The 25283-nt window shown below is 37.7% G+C and overlaps 1 protein-coding gene and 1 long non-coding RNA gene across 7 annotated transcripts in view; one reads left to right on the forward strand and one right to left on the reverse strand.

Annotated features, from left to right (window-relative positions):
- LOC143230584 (uncharacterized) overlaps positions 1–25283 on the forward strand; it is a 174789-nt gene that overhangs the window by 88984 nt on the left and 60522 nt on the right. For all 3 annotated transcript variants that reach the window (XM_076464392.1, XM_076464393.1, XM_076464394.1), the window contains one exon: positions 3119–3279. In XM_076464392.1, coding sequence (XP_076320507.1) covers positions 3119–3279 — 161 coding nt within the window. The remainder of the gene's footprint in view (positions 1–3118; positions 3280–25283) is intronic.
- Positions 1–25283, reverse strand: part of LOC143230585 (uncharacterized) — a 70130-nt gene that overhangs the window by 24076 nt on the left and 20771 nt on the right. The window contains exons 3-4 of one of the 4 annotated variants that reach the window (XR_013016518.1): positions 5314–5368; positions 3758–4831 (exon numbers count right to left, since the gene is read on the reverse strand). The exons of the other annotated variants lie outside the window; for them this stretch is intronic. This is a non-coding gene — a long non-coding RNA (uncharacterized LOC143230585). Of the gene's footprint in view, positions 1–3757; positions 4832–5313; positions 5369–25283 lie in introns of those variants that run through there. 4 annotated transcript variants of the gene reach the window in all.

Consider the following 25283-nt stretch of genomic DNA (forward strand, 5'->3'; position numbering starts at 1 on the left):
TCAGCCGTGGGCGGGGGGTATTATATGACGGTAGAAGAGTAGCCCAAGAGTTGGCGGTGGGTGTCTTTCCTCTAGTCTATTACTTCAAAATGAGGGACGTCAATCGCAAATAGCTCTCGAGTGGCTTTGCACAAAAATCAGCAAAATAACCCGCAGTTATACTCCAAGTCACCGATAGAGGGCTTGGTTAGTTACAGTCATCGCTCTGGAAGTCATTAATAAGTGAATCGTCGCTCTGTTTTAATTTATCACTCTTTCTACTCAATGATAGATATTCAGAAAGAACACACATTTTGTTGAATTTTTTAAAAATTATATTTATGAAACCTTGCTGTCTAATTAACGCGCTAGCATGAACAATAAAACCAAATTGTAGTTCTAGAGACTTCAGTTAAATTTATATATAGATAAGATGTGTCAATCGTATCTAGTTACTGTCTTATTTTGGAATTGAATATACGTACGTTTCTAGAAAAACCATATTGATAATCGTATGAGAGAGTATAAATATTTGTTCGATTGAAGAGCCATCTATCGTCCAAATCCAAGAAAGCTTTATTATACTCTAATTATATTCCTTTTGAGTTTTGTTTGTTTGTAATTCAAGCACAAAGCTACACAACGGACTATCTGTGCTCCTCCCACTACGGGTATCGAAACCCGGCTTCTAGACTCTTAAGTATTCAGAGAGGGGGAAATGTGAGGTATGTTAACAGAAGCAGTTTTCCTATATGAGACTGACATTTCATCATTTGTTCGCCAGAATTGGGTTTGATTCTGTCTTAAAGTTAATTGAATCCACTCGAGTTCTTCTAAAAAGGGACTCATCAGGAATGGATTCCACACTGGTCAGAACCTTTCGCTATTTCTGCACCAACCTCGAGAGAAAAATAAGACAGCAGCCTTCTGACTAGGTTCTGCTCTCTTCCATTTATTGTTTTTCTATTGTATGATTGATTGTTTGTCCTTGTATTTGAATACAAATACAAGCTCAGAGACAATGGAATTTCAACTTCACGTTTAATGAGGAGCTGCGTATGGCGTATGATATATGAACAACTAATTCTCTCTGAGGACCAGTCGTCCTAACTTCATCTTCACTACCTACTGATCAGATGACTTGTTTATGAGTTCTCTCATCCGGTGCCTGTAACCTTTCTGTGAGAGTTGTGGGATTGTATGATTCTCATCGACCTCGTGGCCGCAACTTGACCTTTCCAATTGACTTTTACATTTTCTTTCTATGCCAACTTCGTTTTTCCCCACTCTCTCTCTCTTTTCAGCATATCGTTTACAATTAAACTGCAATTAAAATAATGTACACGAAAGGCAGATAAAAGAAATTGAAGTGGGTTCTCTTTCTTTTTGTACAAGTTGTGCCTTATCATCAACAAGATAGGTCGTATTTAAAATATTAAATTTTATTTGTATTTATAGTACATAAAAACAGTGTTTTTGAAACAAGACTTAAAAATAGTTTTTCACATTAACAATGAATATCGTAGTCTTTAATATTGTAATATTAAATAGCGTAGTTTTTAATACTGTAATATTGAACGGCGTAGTTTTCATACTATGATATTAAATATTGTGGTTTTTCATACTGTGATATTGAATATCGTAGTTTTTAATTCGGTAATATTGAATGACGTAGTTTTTAATACTGTAATATTGAATGGCATAGTTTTCATACTGTGGTGTTGAATATCGTAGTTTTTTATACTGTGATATTGAATGGCGTAGTTTTTCATCCTGTAATATTGAATATCGTAGTTTTCATACTACAATATCGAATAGCGTAGTTTTTCATACTATAATATTGAATGGCGTAGTTTTCATACTGTAATGTATAATTGTTTCTTTGGAATTTCGCGCAAAGCTACACGAGGGTTATCTGCGCTAGCCGTCCCTAATTTAGCAGTGTAAGACTAGAGGGAAGGCATCTAGTCATCACCACCCACCGCTAACTCTTAGGCTACTCTTTTACCAACGAATAATGGGATTGACTGTCACATTATAATGCCCTCATGGCTAAAATGGCCAGCATGTTTGGTGTGACGGGGATTCGAACCTGCGACCCTCAGATTACGAGTCGAACGCCTTAACCCACCTAGCCATGCCGGGCTGTTAATAGTTAATAGAGTACTTTTACATATGGGCCTGGCATGGCCAAGCGTGTTAAGGCGTTCGACTCGTAATCCGAGGGTCGCGGGTTCGAATCCCGGTCGCACCAAACATGCTCGTACTTTCAGCTGTGGGGGCATTATAATGTGACGGTCAATCCCACTATTCGTTGGTAAAAGAATAGCCCAAGAGTTGGCGGTGGGTGGTGATGAATAGCTGCCTTCCCTCTTGTCTTACACTGCTAAATTAGGGACGGCTAGCGCAGTAGCTATGATGAGTAGCTTTGCGCGAAATTCAAAAACAAACAAACCTTTACATACTGTAGTATTAAAACATTAGAATACATACAATAACATTACGTTACGTGATTGATCAGACATTATTTTCAATGTTTGTCATACAGAAGAAATCAGTACAATTTGAGATTTTTTTTATTTTGATACGGGGGCGTTCAATAACAACATTGTAAAATCACTAGCTTACTGACAACTAATCATATATTTAATGTTAATCAGTTATATCATTGTGTCATTAGATGTTATGAAGGAATATTATACTGTGATGTAATCCAATATATCAACCTGGTAACGGTAGGTTTGATTATTGAAAAGGGTAAAACATCCCATTACAATCCAACTGCCACATAAGTGTCTTCCAACGTTTCAACTTCCTTTAATGTGTTTTATTATATGCGTAAAGCCACATTGTGTCATTCGATGTTATGAAGGAATGTTATACTGTGATGTAATCCGATATATCAAACTGTGTTTTGTTATGTAATGCAATCTTATTAGAATAGGTATTGTTTTGTGTTATGTAGTCTGATTTGATAAATGTATTGTACTTTAAACTCACGTGATCTGAAAACCACGTTATTTTGGTCCAGTTAGGCCTCGCAAGCTAACGTGAATGAGGCTTTACGTTTTTAGCGAGGGTAACTGTCAATTGTGTTTCTGCTTTTCTCACTTATAATAGTGTTTCACCTCTGTTTCAGTACTAGTCCCGAGCCTAAGAGAGAAAGTCGTCTAACGAGTATCATTGATCAGTTGCTAAGCAACAAGACAAAGGATATGCACCAAGCTGATGGAGACAGCGAAAAAGTTTGCGAAGACCACGTTCGTAAGAGTACCACTAGTCCGCCTTCACAGGATAATGGTAGGTTTGATTATTGAAAAGGGTAAAACATCCCATTACAATCCAACTGCCACATAAGTTTCTTCTAACATTTCAACTTCCTTTAATGTGTTTTATTATATGCATAAAGCCACACAATGTGATATTTGCACTTTGCCAATCGCGAGGGTTGAACCCTGAATTTGTACTTTACAAACTTTAAGCTAACCGCTGATCTTCGATGGGGGGGGAGGGGGAGGAGATATGGATAGGACACTTCACTTTAAGGAAGAAGTTTCTAAGCCCCTTTTATGGTGGGGTAAAAAAAGAACTCCCCCTTTCTGGTGTAGTTACATTTTACACTAAACCCTGTTCTTGTACTACTGTTGCAACGCCTCCAACAAGAAGGATCACGTACAATCCAACAGGATTGTCAGATTCTGTCTGAAGAAGATGAACCACTATTCTGTGTAAAGATGATTTAATTAGGCTACGTAGAATTTTCATTATGCTTATAGATTGTTATTGAACAAGTTACTATTAGCATGAGTTTATGAGACTGCATTGAAGAAGTAACCCTTAGTGTCTCAGTGGAAAGATTGACGACTATAAAACGTTAAAATTCGGGGTTCGGTCCCCATTATGAGCACAACCCAGAGAGCTCCTCGTGTTGCTCTGCGACTAAACTGACCAACCAAATAATGAAAATAGTTCTGATTGTAATAAAAATACAGTATAACTACGCTTTGCTTACCTTACTCGTATTAGTTCTGATACCAATGTATCGTTAGGATTCGAACTACGGTTTCCTGTTAACTAAATATTTTAAAACTAGTTGTGTTTTCTTACGTGAGTATTAGTAATAATTTCGTTAACTGGGGCAAAACAAACAGGCACACTGTGGAGCAGGTTAGTCAAGTTTTGTTTGTTTGTTGTTTACCGATAGATGGCAGTCGATTAAGGTGGCGATCTGCGCCATCAAGTAACGTTCTTCTGGAGTTTAATGTCAACCATCCCTTTCATGTTAAGTTTTATTACTTCTTTAATCTCTGTATCACTGAAACTATAATTCTCCACATTCCAAAAATCAAGTTGAATTTCACTCGACGATAGACAAAACACAGAAAACTGAACTCTATACACTATACCTTCAGTAATTTCTAACAGAAAAGAAACAACTGTGACAGAGGGACACGATTAGATTCCAACCCATGCTTATATGAGCTTCTGATTGAATATATCAACATATTTGATTGTTATAATTGCGTATAAAATAAATAATGCTACCTGTAGACTTGCATCTACGTGATTTGGAAATGAACATTTGAACTTTTCAATACCATAGATAAAAGTGAGAGGAATACAGACGAATGAAGAATAACGAAAACCACCAATTGAAACGAGTACACATCAGTTACGATCCGCCCGGTAGGTGGCGTTTGGTGTAGATCTGGTTGGTGGCATACCGGTCTTTTTACCAGTAGAAATATTGTGATTTCCCTCTTTGACGCCCACTCGTTCGACTATTGGCCTCTGCTTATCAAGTGATGTAACAAAACAGACCTCTTGCACGAGTTGGTTTGTCGCATATTTTCTTTTTGGAATAAAAAAATACCAAGAAACAAATTTAATATCAAACGTTCTGTTGCTATAATAATGAACATTTTACGGGGAAATTTGGAAAGAAAATTACCCTAAATCGGTGAGAAACAACTTTTTTTTTGTAATACCGTCTCCAAGTAAAAGACACATAGTAATACAACTTTAAAACGTATCAAATTCCATCCGCTTTTGAACCTTTGATGACGAAATCGCTTGGATCGTAATAAATTGTTGTAAAGGATATTGTCCCTATTCAAAAATATTCTTTGTCCCTATTCAAAAATATTCTTTAAAATCTAGTTTTCTTCCTTTTAACGTTCTGCAAGTGAGTAAAATCACGATTTATTTTTTACCACAATCTACAATTCAACCGTCCTAATCTTGTGAAAAAGACTCGTACAAGATATAACTGAGAAAGTCCATGGAATTTGTCGTGAGAGGACTTGCTAGTATAAATAATCGCTAGACACATACCTTTTATGTGTAGTAGTAATAGTGGGTGTCTGCTTGTCAGTGGCAGGGATAATCGCTAAAAATAAAAGAGATAAAATAATCTTATCTCAAGCTAATCCATAAATGATATAATTTTGACTTGACGGTCAAAGATTAGGGTCACGGTCATGAAAATGAGTATAACAATTGTTTAAACACATTCAAAGATTATGTGAGTACCGGCTATCAGTTGTATCAGGGTCTGTGACTATGGAAACCAAAAAGCTTTCTTGTTGCCAAGCGACCTATGAAAAGTTGGTAAATATTGTTTAAATGCTATAGAGGTCAGTTATCTGGTTTTCTTTTATAATATTAATTAGCAGATCTAACATGGTGGACGATAACAAATAAAACCTGTATCTGCTGTGACAATAGAAAGGCTTGTTTGTTCGTTTCGGAAAATCGCGCAAAAGTACAAAAACTAGCCATCCCTAATTTTGAAATGAAAAACTAAATTCAATACCGCTCTCCACTAACCCCTCGGTTACTCTGATCGAACAGTAAGATTGGACCGTTACGTTTATAACGCATCCACGACCTCAGAGTGTGGTGCGCGATTTTGTGGCAACGGGACACGAACAATAGATCCTAACCACCAGGCGACGCTCGGCCCGAGTACAAAGCAAAAATAACACATATTTTATTATGACTGAGCACCAATTCACAAGGAGTGAAATGAGATAAGACTGAAGTAATAATCGTTTAAAAGATCCAAGTTTTAATATTGACTGTTTGGTCACAGGCTAAACTAATAGCGTTTATATATTGTTACGTGTTTTCTTTAAACTTAGCACTGACGACATTTCTCTGTTAAAGGAACTCCATGTTTTGAGATTTAAAGATACCAAGTTGTAAATAGGTGATACTTAGTCAAACTTCGTCGCTATATTTAAACTTGTTTTTCATTTTGTTCCTACTTCCTGTTTAGAACAACAATTTAGTTTTGTTTTTATACGAGTAGTTCCTTTGATTTGTTTGTTTGAAGTCAAGCACAAATATCTACAAAACGGAGTATCTGTGCTCTGCTCACCAGAAACTCGGTATCAAAACTCGGATTCAAGAGTTATATGTCCGCAGACAAACCGCTGTGTCTCTACAGAGCAGGTTCTCTGGATTCTCAGTAAAACTCACATAACAACAACCCTCCAACCAACTTTCTTGGTCCTTCATAATTGATTGATTTTTTATCAATATTTATTCTCAAGTAAACAGCGGAAGGCAACGTACCGTACTGTATCACGTTTGTATCGCTTCAGAAGGTTCTGCCCCCCAGTGGCTCAGCGGTATGTCTGCGGAATTACACCGCTAAAAACCGGGTTTCGATACCCGTGGTGGGCAGAGCACAGATAGCCCATTCTGTAGCTTTGTGCTTAATTCAAAACAACAGAAAGTTCAAGACGTGAATCAATAAGCTTTGATAAACATTTCTGTTGTATTACCTACATTTTATTGTATTTTCATTGGTAAGTTTGAGGATTTGTAACTTTAAAAGTCGGGGCTCGATCCTTGTGATGAGCGAAATTCAGGTAGCCCATTGTGTCCAACAACACAAAGTACAGTTTATTTCATGTTTTACGAGCACGTGAATTGCTTACTCTGACGAGTTCTTACTTCAGTTTCCTGTTTCATTATTTGCGTTTCTATGACTATGATATCTTCTCACTTCTATTACGCTGATTACGGCCCGGCATTGCCACGTGGTTAAGGCGCTCGACTCGTAATCTGAGGGTCGCGGGTTCGAGTTCCACTCGCACCAAACATGCGCTTTCAGCCGTGGAGGCGTTATGAAGTGACGGTAATCCCACTATTGGTTGGCAAAATTGTAGCTCAAGAGTTAGCGGTGGGTGGTGATGACTAGCTGCTTTCCCTACATTGCAAAATTAGGGACGACTAGTGTAGATAGCCCTCGTGTAGCTTTGCGTGAAATTCAAAACAAACGCAAGCCGTTACTATAGTATCAGAAACGGAAGATAGTAAGGTGAGAAAATCAAAGTAACCTTTCATAATCGTTTCGCACTGTTTTTTTCAGTGGTCACATGTTTTTCTTACCGCATTCATTTTGCATTTTTCCGTAGATATTTTAATACAATCTGATCTGAATGACACAGTGAATTAGATTTCTAATTTCAACTTAAAAGTCAGTCCAACTAACCGAACTATGCTGTGTATTTAGTGCTCTGTGTTACATTATTTGAAGTTGTTCGCCAACGCTGTTCCTCCTTAGAACGGATAACCGAGGTCAAAGATATCATCAAATCCGTCACCAATTCATCATTTTGACGGCGTCACGCGGGCATGCACGTGTCCGGTAATCTTGTGTTGAAATCTGAGTGTCAGTAGCTCGTGGAGGTGTATGTGTATGCGCACCTTTTTTTTTTTTTTTTTTGAGGGGGAGTCGTCAAATGTACAGTTTCAACTCCGTATTTGTAGTTTGTGCAGGCTTTAAAAATCTCCATCGCAAATAACATTTGTATCTATTTTATGGTTTAACCAGAAGGTAATGTAATTAGTACCTATGCCTTGAATCCCCTGTATGTTTGAATTCGATTCTGAGTTGTTCAGGTCATCCGTGCTTCGTATATATCGATGTTATCACGTACGTTTTCATACCTTTTCATCTTGGTATAAACTGTAATAGCATTCAGCTGACCTTAAAAAGTGTCCATTTATAAAAGTTGCGTATCTCATGTTGTTTTAATTCCGAGCATAGTACGTTACTGTACAGAGGGTCAGTGACGCTCGTATGTACATCAATGCCCTACCTTGCTCTATATTCCGCTCCCCCCTCTTTCCTTCCCCCGGGAGCTTAAAAAGACCCCCAAGCTAAATGACCTGGTTTAAAGCTCCTCCTAACGTGCCAAGTCGTCTCGTGACAAGAAACTAGCTCTACTTTGAAGCCAACTGTACGCTGCTATTTATGTACAAATATGGGCGTTTCAGCTTTATGTAATAAATGTTCTTTTTATATAAAATCCGGCCTGTACAAGGATCTGCAGTAGAAGCAGGACTTGGGCTAGGGCACTGGAGTTCTGTTTCAAAGAACGCGAAATTCAGTCGTCCAAAATAGAGCAAATTAGGCACACTTGTTTTTTACGCATTACTTTGTGATAGAAAGCTAATAACTTGCATGCATATAAATAATCAGGCCAGTTCTTTTCGGTTGTGGTTGTGAAAACTATAATTTAGGTTTCCTGTTGGTTAATCAATTGGGAATTAGAATATACTTCTCAACGTTTTCAAATATGTTTATTGTTGTCGTGTTTTGAATTAAGCACAAAGCTACACAATGGTCTATCTGTGCTCTGCCCACAACGGGCTTCGAAACCCGGTTCTTAGCGTTGTAAGCCCACAGACATGGCGCTGTGCCACTGTTGGGCGGGCGTTTCAAATAGTAGAAAATTGATTGTGCAGCGTTTAACGAATCAAAAAGGCTTAATTGAAACCATGTTTAAAGAGTCAAACAAGGCTTAGTTGGAATCACTGAAAGATATATATCTTGTTTGTTTCTTTGGTTGTTTTTGAAACCCCGGAATTCTGTGAGGAGAGCATCCTAAATCTCCACCAGAAAACACCTCACACACAAAAAAAATCACCATCTGTGTTTATAGGTGGCTGACGGTTGTGTCTCGGAAGGAAAGAATTATTCCATGACATAATTATATGATTTTAAATAATACTATACAGAAGAGCAATAAAATACAATAACTGTGGCGAAACACACAGAACTTTACAGTTTGTCGAATCACTTTGAAATAAGGTAGTGCCCATGGTTCCAAAGAGATCAATGAACTCAACGTAAACTTGCCCTTCACGCATTCAATCGTCCGCCCCTTTTACAAAGTAAAACACTGGACCAGCCTTACTTGATTCGTGTTTTCGACAAGTTATTGGTAAGGTGATTACGTCATTTTGTGTTATTTTTTTCTGAACAATGTACGTTGAAAAAAAAGAAGGGGGAAGAGAAATAAGAGATCTTAAAGGAAGTGCTTTATATTTAAGTCCTTATTGCCGGTTGTGATATATAACAGCTGACACTGTGTCGTAATTATATCTTTCATGGACTCAGTTTATTTCGCTTTTAAAAAAAGCCCCTCTTTTCATATCATAAGACCAGTTAATTTTAGAAAACTGTGAACGTTCAAACTTTCTGATGTCATTTTCTGTCATTGAAGTTTTTTGTTATTTTTTTTTTACTCTTCGTCACGCATTTGTGATACTTTATTTTTTTACGTCTTCATTCCAATGGTACTACGAGTAACAACAAAAATCCGCAGTTATTACAAGATACATTAGAATGAAGTAAGACTGTGAAAACCATAGACGTTTATACAAATACGTTTGTTTATTGTTTCCCATTGAACAACGGGCTGTTTTTGTAACTAGTCCTAGCAAGACATTTGGTTCTTCAGTGAGTTTAAAGATAAAAGCACAATTGGGCCAAAATATTTTTGCAAAGAAATGTGTTTCATGGTGATATGGATTTTTAAATCATTGTCAATTAATTTGGGAGGATAATTCCAATCCTCAAAGAAGTCGGGGTGTCCTGACTCCATTTTGAGGCAGGGATAATAACATTTGAAGGTAACGCAGACAGCAGCCTTTCGTTGAATTGGCCCACCTGATATTTCTGCATTAAGAGGGATCAGCTCCTATCATGGCTTGGTGGTTAATGTGTTGGATTCACGATTCCATTACCAAACATTCTCATCCTTTCAGCTATGAGGATGCTATTATGTTTCAGCCAATCCAAAGAGCTGTGCTAAATAGTGTTGACTAGCTGCTCTTTCTCTAGTCTGTTCCTTCAAAAATTAAAGATGGTTAGCCCATCTAGCCCTGGAGTAGATTTGCGCGAAACTTTACAAAAACAAACAAACAAACTTTAGAAACGGTCCATTGAACAAGATATATTATTACCTGTACAAACTGAGAAAGTTGCTAGTGTAAATATAAATGCCCTCTTAGGAACTGAGAAAAAGTTGCAAGAATTAGTCACTGTGTCTATATATATATATATCACTAATAGAAATCATTGTGTAGACCAAACTGTACTCGTCATACTTCGTATCACGTTATGTACACGAGCGTGTGACATTGAATCAGCCGTGCGTATACGAAACGTATTGTAGCTCTGAGGCTAATGTCAGTTTTAGACCTATTCTTCCCCAAAATGATGGCCCTTGTCACGCGGACGGAATGTTAACGACCCGCCTCAGAAAGCCAAAACCATGAGAACGAATATTGAGATTTCTGGAGCTTGAAACTGGTGCCACGTCATAAAAAGAACCTTTCGTCTCTACTTCCATTCCAGCTAAAAAACATTAATATTCTGTAACAAACTGTGTGAAAGGGACCAACAATCGTTGTCCATGGACTGCATTACTGGCCATTAATCATAAGGTAGCCAGAGCAAACTTTTACACTTTGTCATCATGAAATATTGTTACACCTAGTTTAACTGGCGAGTCACGGGTGACAGAAAATGTTTAAAAAAATACTGACAAAGTAATGAGGAATAACAGTTTTTTTTATTGGGTAGTTTCTGTTAGGTCTAATCTTTATATCACTACTGTTGAGTATGTTACATATGTTATATCTCTTTATATTATATACACTGTTAAACAAAGTTTATATATCACTGCTGTTGAGTGTATTACATGTCTTGTCTCTATTTCTATTATATAGTCTCTGTTAAATGTACTTTATATCACTACTGTTGAGTGTATTACGTCTTATCTCTGTTTCTATTATATAGACTCTTAAACGCACTTTATATCACTGCTGTTGACTATATTATATCTTACCTCTATTTCTATTATATAGACTGTTAAACATACTTTATATCACTACTGTTGAATGTATTACGTCTTACCTCTATTTCTATTACATAGACTGTTAGACATACTTTATATCACTACTGTTGAGTGTATTACGTCTTACCTCTATTTCTATTACATAGACTGTTAGACATACTTTATATCACTGCTGTTGAGTGTATTACATGTCTTGTCTCTATTTCTATTATATAGTCTCTGTTAAATGTACTTTATATCACTACTGTTGAGTGTATTACGTCTTATCTCTGTTTCTATTATATAGACTCTTAAACGTACTTTATATCACTGCTGTTGAGTGTATATATGTCTTACCTGTTTCTATTATATAGACTCTTAAACGCACTTTATATCACTGCTGTTGACTATATTATATCTTACCTCTATTTCTATTATATAGACTGTTAAACATACTTTATATCACTACTGTTGAATGTATTACGTCTTACCTCTATTTCTATTACATAGACTGTTAGACATACTTTATATCACTACTGTTGAGTGTATTACGTCTTACCTCTATTTCTATTACATAGACTGTTAGACATACTTTATATCACTACTGTTGAGTGTATTACATGTGTTATCTCTGTTTCTATTGTATAGGCTGTTAAACATGCTTGATATCATTACTGTTAAGTCGCTGTTAAAGTGCTTTTTAGTTGTGCTCTTTTTTCAGTTATACTTGTAGTTAAGAGTGTATTCCTGTAGTATTAGTTACGTACAGTTAGCTATATATAATTTGTTATTATTATTATTGTAGTTAATTTATTCGTGTCGATATTGACATCTGTAGAGACAAAATAACTCTTAGCTATACAGTAAATAACCATTTCACAACCCTGTTCATGTACTAACCAGCTACCAACACTGAATGATCAGATGTCTTTAGTAAACCTACTTTCAGTTTAACTACGTGACTATTTTCTGCATTGCTGACTCATTCTCTTCACATATACACGGAGTTTCAATTAAACCGTTTGTCGCATAATTAAATTTTTATTGTTATTACGTTTTTGTTTTGCTTGTATTATTAACTGATGTAATATATCATTTAGTTATTATTAGCTGTTATAATAGACCTTTTTGTTACAATTTCAATTTTAGCTAATTGAAAAAAGCTGTTAAACGTGGAGTTTCTATTACTACAGTGGAGACTGTTAGACCTAGTGTTTTTAATTTTACTGTCGAATCTATTAGGCCTAGTGTTTCTGGTTCTACTATAGAGTCTGTTAGACCTATTATTTCTGGTCCTACTTTCGCTAAGTAGTCTGTGTATCACTTTTATGGTGTGGTTTAGTGGTTATCGTGCACAGACTGTAAACTCGACGGTTCTGGGTTTATGTCCCATTGCTAAAAGATTTTCAATTTTGAGGCCATGAGTGCGCTATAAATGTGACGGTCAATCCCACTATTTAGTCGTACAAGAGTAGTTGTTCCTGTGTTGGCAGTGGGTGACGTTACTACTAGCTTGTCGTATTCGTTCGAGAGTCTAATCTACCACCTGAATATTAAAGACGACATTACATGGACAAACTTTGTATCTCAGATGCATTTTTTACTTCAAGTGGGTTTCTCGTCATCACGGATAGACAAACCTTGTGTAGCTTTGCGTGAAAGTTCTCAAATACGACTATACAATAATTTCTCAAATAAAATCAGTTGTAGGTATTTACTCCCTATATAACAACAAAAGTAAGGTCATTTTGAAGTCTGGCCTTTATCGCTATTTTGATCAAGTTGTTGCTTGTCGCAGAGTCAGGTCGAATTTAGACTCCTTTTTATCTCCTTTAAGGTTTATTTTTAAACTGTTCCTTCCTCTCTCTCTCTCTCTGTGACCCGGCATGGCCAGGTGGTTAGGTGGCGCTTGAATCGTAATCTGAGGATCGCGGGTTCGAATCTCTGTCACACCAAACATGCTCGTTCTTTGAACAGTGATAGTCAATCCCACTACTCGTTGGTAAAAGAGTAGCTCAAGAGTTGACTATGGGTGGTGATGACTAGCTGCCTTCCCTCTAGTCTTACACTGCTAAATTAGGGAGGGCTAGCGCAGATAGTCCTCGTGTAGCTTTGCGAGAAATTGAAATCAAACCAAACCAACCCTACATTTGGTTGTGAAAACCACTTCCAAACAGTTCACTGGTAAAACCCCCACTTTCCAAAGTTTACATAAATATCCTGTCACATACACATTTAATGCGTTAATCAGGTGATATGGTATATTCCGATAGCAGGTGACTTACCTGGATATCGGTCGTGTTTTGTATTGTCAATGTACAGTTGTTTTTAACGGCGAAACGTTCACGTACATTTCATGTCAGAAACAGTGTTTTGGTTCTTTTGTAGTTTCATGTTAGGTTTCGCTTTTAATTTTGTTTGTTTATTGTTAATTACACAAAACTGTACCTACCACATGGATCGGGTCTTAAATTTTAATTCTAAAATACACTGATAAATTAACTTGTGAAATGTCATAGCACATTTCAGACATAAACATCTTTAATGGATAGTCAGATATATCAGGCATGCACACCTTTCGTAGATGATGAATATATGAGGTGCAAACATTTTTCAAGAATCTTTAGATTTATTAGGTATATCCTGGATATAGCAGGTATAAAAATCTTTCATGGATCCTCAGATATATCAAGTATAAACATTTTTCAAAAATCCTTAGATATATCAGGTATAAACATATTTTATGGACCCTTGGATATAGCAAGTATACAAATCTTTCATGGATTCTAAGATATATCAAGTGTAAACAATTTCAAGAATCCTTAGAGGTGTCAGGTATAAACATATTTTATGGATTATTGGGTATAGCAGGTATAAAAATCTTTCATGGACCGTTAGATACCTCACGTCTAAACTTTCCTTTCCAGGAATCAGTTATAACTTCCTTTTTCTACTTGTACAACTAATACCTCTTGACTGTATCTCATGACCAAGTTTGCTACATTATTCGCTAGCAAACCTTCTCTAAGGAGTTCTCAAGTGTTTATAAGTCCTTGATGGTGCTGGTTTCGGTTTGCTCCACGGGGCAAGGCTGTGTGGATTTTAGGCTTACTTGCAGATAAGCGTATCATGAGACAATACATCCAGCTGATCTGGGTCATACTGAGGGCTACTTAACTTCACACCAAGGACATCGGGCGGCGGGGTGTAAACAGGGCTGGGCAGGGGCATCGAGTCGGCATCTACTTCGCTATCTTGCGAAATAAGGTCCTTGTTGTAATTCTGACTCGTGAACCTGGTTTAGCGAAGGTTTTTCTCTGCTGCCGAGTAGCAGAAAACGAAGGTCGCCCTGTATACATGCGCGAGCGCGCGCACACACACATATATATATTGGTTTAAGTGATAGGGGTATAAAATGGCGACTTATTGCATTGGTTGCCACTACAGTAGCCTGCGTGGTGACTCTAAACTTTCTTCCAGCTTTTAAAGCCATGAGTTGTTGGTTGGACTTGTACTCGATGTCTCCGACATGTCGTGGGAAGCTCTTAGATGACTCGTGCAACGCGCTCTACTCCCATTGTCGCCACTCCCTATGCCTAAGGAGAAACAGCGTCGCTTTCCCTGACCTTTGTAGGCCGATATTAGAACACGGGCCAAGGAGCTCGAACAAAACAAAAAGACGACGCATGAGAAATGAGAGGAGCAGTAGTTGATATCCTATAAGAAAGGCCCGACTCGCTTCTGCAATATAGCGTCAAGGCCAGCAACCCCGCCCTGGCTAGTCGGATTACTGGCTCCCAGTCACGCGGTAATACATATTCAACAGAAGAGAAAACTGGCGGGCTGGCGGACGCTATTTTTTGGTAATATTTATATAAACCAGTTAATACACGAATATATAATCACAGCAAATATATGTGGCTGGCAAAAAAAAACCCAATAACATTATGACCTTGACATTTGATCTTTGACCTGCACGAACACTGCAATAATAAATATGAACGATAGCACGTGATTGTCATGTCTATCAGTTGTGAAACATTAAGCAAACTGTAGGAAAAAAAAAAGCTTTAACACCTAAACCAGATAGGATAAGCTCTGGAGATAATACGATACACACAGTTCGAAGTTTTTCCGTGAATAATTTAAGGGATTTTTTTTTCTTTTGCTTCGTTCCATTCCAAATAATAGGGTAAGAGAAATCGAAGTATAGAGCGATTAATTATGGATAGAAATGCAAAGGAGTTAGTGGGTTAAAACGATCTGAAGTGGTGTACTCGGGCTAAAATCCATGTAGATATTGTAAACTATGGCTTTATAAAATGCGAACAATAAAAACCCCTAAAAGATGCAAGAAAAAATGGTCAGTGCAGGAAGGAGGTTTCTTTACATTGTTGCGGAAGTTAACTGCTGGACTTGTATCGTTACAGAACGTTTGTTTTAATTATCTGTATGGTCAATGGCCCTGTATTAATACGCGTAAAAAAACGTAGTCACCTGATGCGTGTCCACTTCTACAGTTCCCTACCGTTCTGTAATTACATCCATGAGAACTGTGTTTACAAGACCTGGTATGTTTTTGTTACTACATTTTCACATGCTGATTTGTTCATTATAACAGTACGACCTTTATTTTTTTCGAGTTATTCTGGTTATGGTCTATTTGTATTATGCTCACCGCAGGATTCGAACTTTGAACTTTGACGTTATAAGGCCCTCGTGGGTACACTAAGCCATAAGTGAGGAACATTAAAGAGTTAGTTTAATTTACACCAAACCCACATTGGACTATTTGTTGTGTCCACCGCGGAGAATCGAACCTCTAGATTTCAGTGTTGTAAATCCACAAAGGTCCATATTAAAGAGACCGAAATAATTAAAACAAGACTTGTTTATACAATGAAACATTTTCATAATTAACCCTTTACTCTCTGACAGTACACAACCATATAATTATAATTAATTGTGAATGGCCATGTATACTAAAAGGAAAGGTACTTGTTCATTGGGTGTGACACTGTAAGAAACGCAAAGAGGGGTGTCGCGAAGTGTGAGTCCCCTCCTCATGAACAAAGCAATTTTATACCCCCCAAGGCTGATGTAATCAAGCACTTAATTATAAAAAATTGTAGAGGTGGTCCACTGTCCTGTGACGTTGAAATTTAATCTGAGATGAAAACTAAACTAGATTGGATTCAACTCCCGCCTAGTACCCATTTTCAATTAAACAGCGCATGCGCATTAGGAGCCTACGAGATCTCGAATTTACACAATTTTTTCAGATTGCACCATGTAATACAAATTTTGTTCCTGGATAGTATGTGTTGTAAAAGTACAAAAAAAGGCCATTATTCCCTTCAAACTTTTATGACCTAAATAATGAAATTTAGAAATTAACCTATTTTCTGTGTAAAAAACGGGCAAATTTGCACATTTTCATTCACATGAGGTCTGAGTAGAACAACATATCAATCAAACTTTGTACGTATTTGTACTAAAGTTATACAAAAATGTTTAGAAGTGAGTGGTTTTTCGAGATTTGCAGCTGTAATGTAAATCACTTTCACGTATCAGCCCCCAAATATAGTCTCCCATCATATTTTCGTTATACGCTCCCTGATCACAAAAGCAAAGTTTGAAGAGAAAAATAAGTTTTTCCATTTAATTTAGGCATAAGCAATTGGGAAATAACACTTTCTGCCCAGGAACAAGAAAAAGTAAAAATTTTGTTACATAATGTTATTTTATACTAAAAGTTTAGTTGGTGTTATCTTAACATTAATACATGAAGATATTTAAGTTTAACCTTACAAACTATAGAAAATAGTTAGGTTTTTACAGTGGAAGTTACCATGTTAATGTGTGCGTGTGTGCTCTGTCTAGAACTGTGCATTAGTTTGTTTTTATCAAACATGTTGCGAAAGCTCGACTTCTATCTTAACTTTTTGAACTTCAACAAAACATGAACAGAATTAATTCAGGCTCGGCATGGCCAGGTGGGTTAAGGCGTTCGACTCGTAATCTGAGGGTCGCGGGTTTGAATCTCCGTCACACGAAACATCTTCGCCCTTTCAGCCGTGGGGGCGTTATAACGTTACGATGAATCCTACCATTCATTGGTAAAAGAGTAGCCCAAGAGTGAGAGATGGGTAGTGATGATTAGCTGTCTTCCCTCTAGTCTTACACTGCTAAATTAGGGACGGCTAGCGCAAATAATCCTCGTGTAGCTTTGTGCGAAATTAACAAAAACAACAAAACAGAATTAATTCATACTAAGATATCCGCGCGAGTGTGTGTCAGTGTAGTGGCATAAGTAGTTAAAAAGTGCTTTACTAGCACGTGATAGCTCCTTAGCTCAGTAGGTAGTTTGATTCTTGTTTTTGTTTTTCGCACAAAGCTACTCGAGGGCTATCTGTGCTAGCCGTTCCTAATTTAGCAGTGTAAGATTAGAGGGAAGGCAACTAGTCATCACCACCCACCGCCAACTCTTGGACTACTCTTTTACCAACGAATAGTGGGATTGACCGTCACATTATAACGCCCCCACGGCTGAAAGGGCGAGCATGTTTGGCGCGATGGGGATGCGAACCCGCGACCCTCAGATTACGAGTCGCACGCCTTAACACGCTTGGCCATGCCGGGCCTTTAGTAGGTAGAGCACTCACTTTGTGTGATAGGTCATAGCTTTAAATACGAGGCAATAAACGTATTATGATGAAATCAAAATATTACCATGCTGGTGTCCCGCTGAAGGAAGCCGCTGAGGAGAGGCCTTATTTGTGAGAGGGACGGACGTAGTAGTTTTAGTAAGTTATAAAATATTTTACTAGCAAGTACAAGTTGTATAGTTTGTTTATTTTCGAATTTACGCGCAAATCTACACAAGGTCTATCTTCGATAGCCGTCCCTAATTTAGCAGTGTAAGACGAGAGGGAGGGCAGCTAATCATCACTGCCAACCGCTAACTCTTGGGCTACTCTTTTATCAACGAATAGTGGGATTGATCGTATATCATAACGCCCCCATGGCTGAAAGAGCGAGCATGTTTGGTGTGACGAAGATGCAAACCTGCGACCCTCATATTATGAGTCGAGTGCCCTAACCACCTGACCATGCTGAACCTAGTTGTCTAGCCTTTTAACTAAATGGGTAAAGTACTTACTTTGTAGGTGAGAGGATTTAGATCAAAATATATATCGGAATAGTTAAATACCACGTGAACAAGAAAGTGGTTCTAAATATTTCTTGAACACACACACAACCAGATAGAGTACATTTATAGGTAAAGTATTTCGGTAAATATAAATAACTATGTGTTTGGAATATTTTAGATCAAATTTACACAAAGGCTATTTATGCCTAGCGAACCGAAATTTCGAATTGCTAGACAAGGAAGAAGGACGATAGTTAACAGCAACCATCGCCAGTTCTTGGGCTACTCTTGTAAGGATTTGACTGTCATTCTTATTACGCACTCGTGACCTCAAAGTGCAGAGCGCGATTTTGCGGAAGCAGAATACGAACCATAAAGAATACTCCTATTACACAAACCCCCTGCATTTCGCTGTAGTAGTTGTTGGGGGAGCAGTCGTGATTCAAAGCAATTGAACCAGCATCAGTGGAAGAAGCATCTGATATGTACATACTACTAATAAAAATAACATATATTGAAGGTGGTGTTCTTATCAGACGCTTTTTTGTTGGAATAAACTTGTCGTATTGCAATGTACAATCATCCTTTTGATATATGCTATTAAGAACATCGAGCACGTGTGTACGTGTTTAGGTTTCAGTTTTGCTAAACATTATGAGCTGTATCCAAAGGACTAATTAAGTTTCATTCTAAGAATAAGAGAACTGCAAAGGTCTCCCAAGTGTGGTGAATACACGTGTGAGATTAGGGTGGGTCATAGTTTTCATTTATCTGTGTGATAGGTTTATTAATATAGGGATTTCTTTTACAGATCCGCTATGAAAGACAGACAGACAGTTTTCTCGGTGACTTCTTGACTTCATAGATTGCAAGATAGTGATAAAAACGTGCAACAAAAGCAGCTGTTCCATTATATGACAGTTGGACTAGACGGTAACTGAGGTTAGATGGTAGACGAAGTTAATATATCACATCCATTCAGTATATGTTTTGCCACCCGTGCTCTTTGACAGAATCATTATTCACGAATCCGTGCTGAGTGATGAGTACATCACGGGCTGAGACACGCTCACTCTTCTTATACGCATGCACTGTGTGACGTCATGGAAATCCTTAACGCTTTTGCACGTGATGCTGTGTATAATCATAACCTTAAATAAAACGTAGTTTTCGTTGTTGTTTTTCTTTAACCCAGTGACAAAAAGTGATTGTTATTTCTCAAACTTAATATCAACAAAGACAAATAGTTAAAAAAAAACCACAAAAATACTACGATTAAATGGGCTCGGTGTGGCCTGGTGGCTAGCGATTCTGAGTTAAGATTTTGCATTCCGTTATTGCAATAAATGCGCTTCGCACTTTGAGACTGCAGACACACCATACGAATGGAGGACAGTAGCCCAGAAGTTTGCGGTTGGTGATGTTGCACAGCTGCCTTTATTCTAGTCTGGCAGTTAAGAATTTGGATCGGGGTAGCTTTTAACAACTCTGTAGCTTTGCGCGAAAATTTAGAACAAACTTGCGAGTGGACTTTGAAAGGCCTGGTGCTTGAACGAACGTGGATGGCACCCTCTCATTTACTCGGCTCGTCAGTTACTTCTACTTAAAGTAGAAGGTTGGCCCCTAGCATGGCCTGGAAGTTAGAGTTCTCGACTCGGAATTTTTAAGTCATGGTATCAAATTCCACCATCGAACATGTTAGCCTTTTTTCTTTTTTTAGCCATTATTATGTGATCACAAATCTCTCTGATCGTTAATAAAGAATAATCGAAGGGGTGACGTTAGGTGGCATTCACTAGCTGTCTTCTCTCTAATCTATTACTTCAAAAGTAGTGGCGGTGAGCGAAGTCAGCTCTCAGGTAGTTTTGGATGAGATTCAACAACAACAACAAAGAAAAAAAAACGGTGACTGGTGTGTGAAAATACGACATGGTGGATATAGTTTAAACATTAACGGAATTATAGCAGACATAGAAAAGGTAGTGAAAAAAACTTAACAACGTCCGTAGAAGACTTAGTCTGTTTGATAATTGTTACTTCGTATCTGTTTTCTTGAAGATGATGTCAGATAATGTTTAACTCCAATCGGTATCGATTTTGTAGAAAGCTCGTGATTGATATATAAACTGAATCACATTTATCAACCGATTGACTTGACACTGTGGACTTCTTACTTTCAGAGTAAGACACAAATTTATTATCTCCTCTGTTGATAGATGTTTCTTCATATAATTGGATTTATTGCTTGTTTTTAAGCTTAAGGCTGCTCAATGATTTTCTGTGTTTACCTCTACCCCTCCCCAGACACACTCCACGTGTTTTGATAACCGTGGTAAACGGAGCACAAATAGCGTCGCTTTTTTTCATAGTTTTATGCTTAACTGCAAGCAAATAATGTTTTTTGTGTTGATGTGTTTTTTGCAGTGATCAGAGCGTGTTTCGAACCTAGAATTTTCGGACTATAATACTCCTCCAGCTTACTAAAGGGTCAGATGCATCGCGCTGTCCTCTCGTGACAACGTAGCAGTGCTTTGTTTCATTTATAAATTATTTTACATTTTCGATACTGCAGTTAAAATATTTATACATTTTAACCACAGTTAAAATGCTTGTGTTAATCTGTTTTCCGTTCGTCCTCTATCTTAACACACAGAGGAATGTTACTCGCTGCAGTATCGTCTTTCTACGTTTATTAACTCTCGAATTACATTTTTAAGTCGATAATTTTAGTAAATCATTGAAATCGTAAGAGGGGCAACTGTTATTAATATCTAGCAAAAAAAGAAAAACAAACAAGAAAAACTAAATCTTTTTTTCCCATAATTATTGGTACACTTTTTTCTTTAGTCTTAGCAACAAAACAGGATTCTCCAAGGGAATGGGGCTGGGTGTAAATTAGTTATGGTGTATGGAAAATAAGTTGAGATAGAATTCACGATATTTGGGTTTGGTACGAAAATTGAAATGATTTCTGTTTTCGATTTTAAATCTGATTGCGAAATGAATCTGATGTTTCTTAAATGTGTGTGTGTGGAGGGAGAGATTAATATTCATTCTCCCTAATTCGTCAAGATATTCAATGTCTGGATGTTTAGAACAGCAATGTGTATCTCTTCGTTTCTTTTTGGATTTGCTCACCAACAGAGACCAGCGCCGCACACGGTGAAGAGCATTAATTATTTTCTCCTGGTGAGATAGTAGTAATTACTTTCCGTGCTGTAGGGATGGAGGTTGATCTTATACACCCCCCTCTTTCATCTCCCTTTGTAAACACCCTACTCTCTATCTTCTCACCTGACAGGGAACAGCCTCCGTCAGACGATGGGGGGGGAGAACTGATTTGCACACTGGGCAGAAAATTAATGATCTACACAGCAGTGACCTCTAACTTAATCCTTGGCGGTGACCGTGACAACCATTTTTCTCCAATCTAATTTCAACCTAATGGTCGGTATAACCGCCAATCCCTTGATAATTAATACATGTTTTCGAGCCGGTTACATCTTTTCCTCTGTAACATCAGGTTTCGTACCCTTCGTCCATGCCACGACGGTTATCACTGTGATTTTCTTTTATCCATACCCCCCCCACAGCTGATATCTCTTTACAGTTCGAACATACCAGTAGCTTTTTGTGACGTAAATACTTCTTCAGCTCAAAGGTTTCTTATTTTCATAAACATTACTTTTACATATGTGTGGAGTTTTTCTCCAGGCGGAACCTTTTATCAGTACATCGTTTCATAATATTTCTTTCTTGATGACCCCCTCCAAATAAATTATTTATTATCAGAATTTTTACCAACTTGGAGACTTTGTTATATTTTTATTCTGTTGTTGAACCAAACTTTGAGTATTTAACATGTGACTTACAAAAAGGGGCCCAAGCATGGCCAAGTGGTTTGGGCGCTTTACACGCAATCTGAAGGTCGCGGGTTCGAATTATCGTCTCACCACACATGCTTCTTATTCAGCAGGTGGGGTCATTATAATGTGGCGATCATTCCCATTATTCATTGGTAAAAGGGTAACCGACAAGTTGGCGGTAGGTGGTGATGACTATCTTCCTTCTAGTCTTTCACTGCTGAATTAGGGAGGGCTAGCGTAAATAGCTCTCGTGCAGCTTTGAACGAAATTCGAAACAAACCAAAACCTGACAAAATGCTTAACATCTTATACAAACTCCGGATTCTGATAATGTTATCATTGTGTATGAATACTCTTGAACTTAAGTGTTTTTGTGTCTTTTAACATCATAAATAAAAATAATTCCTTTATGTAGTCTCACTTAATGAGTTGTGAAGTAAAGAAATGATGTGTCCTCTGAAACCCAGTCGCAGTCCTTTATATGCGTACAATAATATAGCCTCCGTCAAGGTATGGCCAAGTGGTTAAGGGACTCGACTCGTAATCTGAGGGTCGCGGGTTCGAATCCCCGTCACACCAAACATGCTCACCCTTTTAGTTGTGGGGGGGGCGTTATAATGGTACGATCAATCCCACTATTCATTGGTAAAATAGTAGCCTACGAGTTGGAGGTGGGTGGTAATGACTAGTCTTACACTGCTAAATTATGGACAGCTAGCGCAGATAGCCCTCATGTAGCTTTGCGCAAAATTAAAAAAACAAACATTTACTTATCAGAGGAAATAAGCATCCGGGACTACAGGCTCGTCCCCACCCCACCCCGGTGAAGCTCTGAAGGTATCTGTGGTTTGTTTGTTTCTGAATTTCACGCAGAGCTACTCGAGAGCTATCTGTGCATTCGTCCCTAATTTAACAGTGTAAGACTACAGAGAAGGCAACTGGTCATCGCCACCCATTGTCAAGTTTTGGGCTACTCTTTTATCAAAGAATAGTGGGATTGACGTCACATTATAACGCCTCTACAGCTGAAATGGCGAGCATGTTTGGCAAAAGAGTAGCCCAAGAGTTGGCGGTAGATAGTGATGACTAGCTGCCTTCCCTCGAGTCTTTCACTGCTAAATTAGGGACGCCTAGCGCAGATAGCCCTCGTGTAGCTCTGCGCGAAATTCAAAACAAACAAACATAGCCTCCATTTTGAACCAGGTCGTCACATTGGCGAGATTTTACTAAAGTTGAACGACCGAACATGTATTTTCATTGTCTTTTTTCTTTTATTTTTGTCATTTTTCTAAAGTTCGCTGCATAACATACAGTTGATGTGCGAACGATAATTTGAGTTATGGTACGTTTTTGTTTTGTTTCTAGATTTCCTAACGACGTGGAAAATAACCCAAACTGTAGAATTAGAACTGTCTTAAGAGGCTTATTATTATATTTTTGTATTTTGTTTCCTTCGCGAAGTGGAAGGTTTTTTTGTACGATGAAATATTTTAAACAAATTTTAAAACTCCGCCAACGAACTGTTTACTTCCCTCTTGAGTAAGCACTGCTTTCAAAAGAACAAACTACAAGAGTATTTAAGAATAGTTCCTCCTATCTAAATCTTGGGTTAAATACCGTGTGTTAGGAAATCACGTAACCAATTCCTGAAGTCGTATTGTTGTTCTGGTGATCACGAAAAGTAAACTTTTTACCAAATCCTTTACACACGTAGGGCCCGGCATGGCCAAGCGTGTTAAGGCGTAGACTCGTAATCTGAGGGTCGCGGGTTCGCATCCCGGTCGCGCCAAACATGCTCGCCCTCCCAGCCGTGGGGGCGTTATAATGTGACGGTCAATCCCACTATTCGTTGGTAAAAGAGTAGCCCAAGAGTTGGCGGTGGGTGGTGATGACTAGCTGCCTTCCCTCTAGTCTTACACTGCTAAACTAGGGACGGCTAGCACAGATAGCCTTCGTGTAGCTTTGTACGAAATTCGAAAACAAACAAAACAAAACCTTTACACAGGTTATCTTTTTGTTACCCTAAAGACCTTTGCCTTGAATCGTATTGTTGTTTTCTTATGAAGGTTCGCTTCAAACAACAACAAAGAACTTTACCTTGAATCTTATTGTTGTTTTCTAATGAAATTTCCCCTCAAACAAGAACAAAATACTTTACTTTGAATCTTGTTATTGTTTTCTTATGAAGTTCCCCTCAAATAACAACAAAAACTTTACTTTGAACCTTGTTGTTGTTTTCTTATGAAGGTTCTCCTCAAACAACAACAAAAAATTCAAAGTAAATGGAGGTACTTAACTATTATTTAAATTTTGTATCGAGAACAATGAAGGAACTAGGTATTACATAACTTGCAGCGATTACAATGGAGGTACTTAGCATTACGTAATTTTTGTCGCGATAACAATGAAGGAACTAAGTATCACATGACTTGCAGCGATAACAATGGAGGTACTTAACTATTATGTAAATTTTGTATCGAGAACAATGAAGGAATTAAGTATCACATGACTTGCAGCGATAAGAATGGAGGTACTTAACTATTATGTAAATTTTGTATCGAGAACAATGAAGGAACTAGGTATTACATAACTTGCAGCGATAACAATGAAGGTAATTAGTATTACGTAATTTTTGTAGCGATAACAATGAAGGAACTAAGTATCACATGACTTGCAGCGATAACAATGGAGGTACTTAGTATTATGTAATTTTTGTAGTCATAACAATGAATGGTTCTGTTAATAACGGTGAATCTAATTGATTATTTATAGATATATAATTATGTTCAAAGTAAGATCTGTGAGTATTAATGTAACAGAACATATAAATGAGTGTCGTTAAAATATTGAGACATCAGAGAATACTAAGCGCCGCCCACTTTTAATTCCCGCTTCAGGAAAGTCTAAGGTTGCTAAGCACCGCCCATTATAATTCCCATTTCCGGAAAATCTTAAAATTCTAAGCACCGCCCACTTTTAAATTTCGTAATCTCTCTAACACGATTCGTCTAAAACGTCAGTTAACATGTGTAAAGACAGTATTTCAGTTGCTAACACCGTTGATCTAACCACGGGATTGGTTGTAAAGGCGATTTCGTCATAACCACAGGTAGTACAAACACGCATACATTCCATATAAAATCA

Source organism: Tachypleus tridentatus, chromosome 10 (assembly GCF_004210375.1).
Source record: "Tachypleus tridentatus isolate NWPU-2018 chromosome 10, ASM421037v1, whole genome shotgun sequence".
NCBI classification, from domain to species: domain Eukaryota; kingdom Metazoa; phylum Arthropoda; class Merostomata; order Xiphosura; family Limulidae; genus Tachypleus; species Tachypleus tridentatus.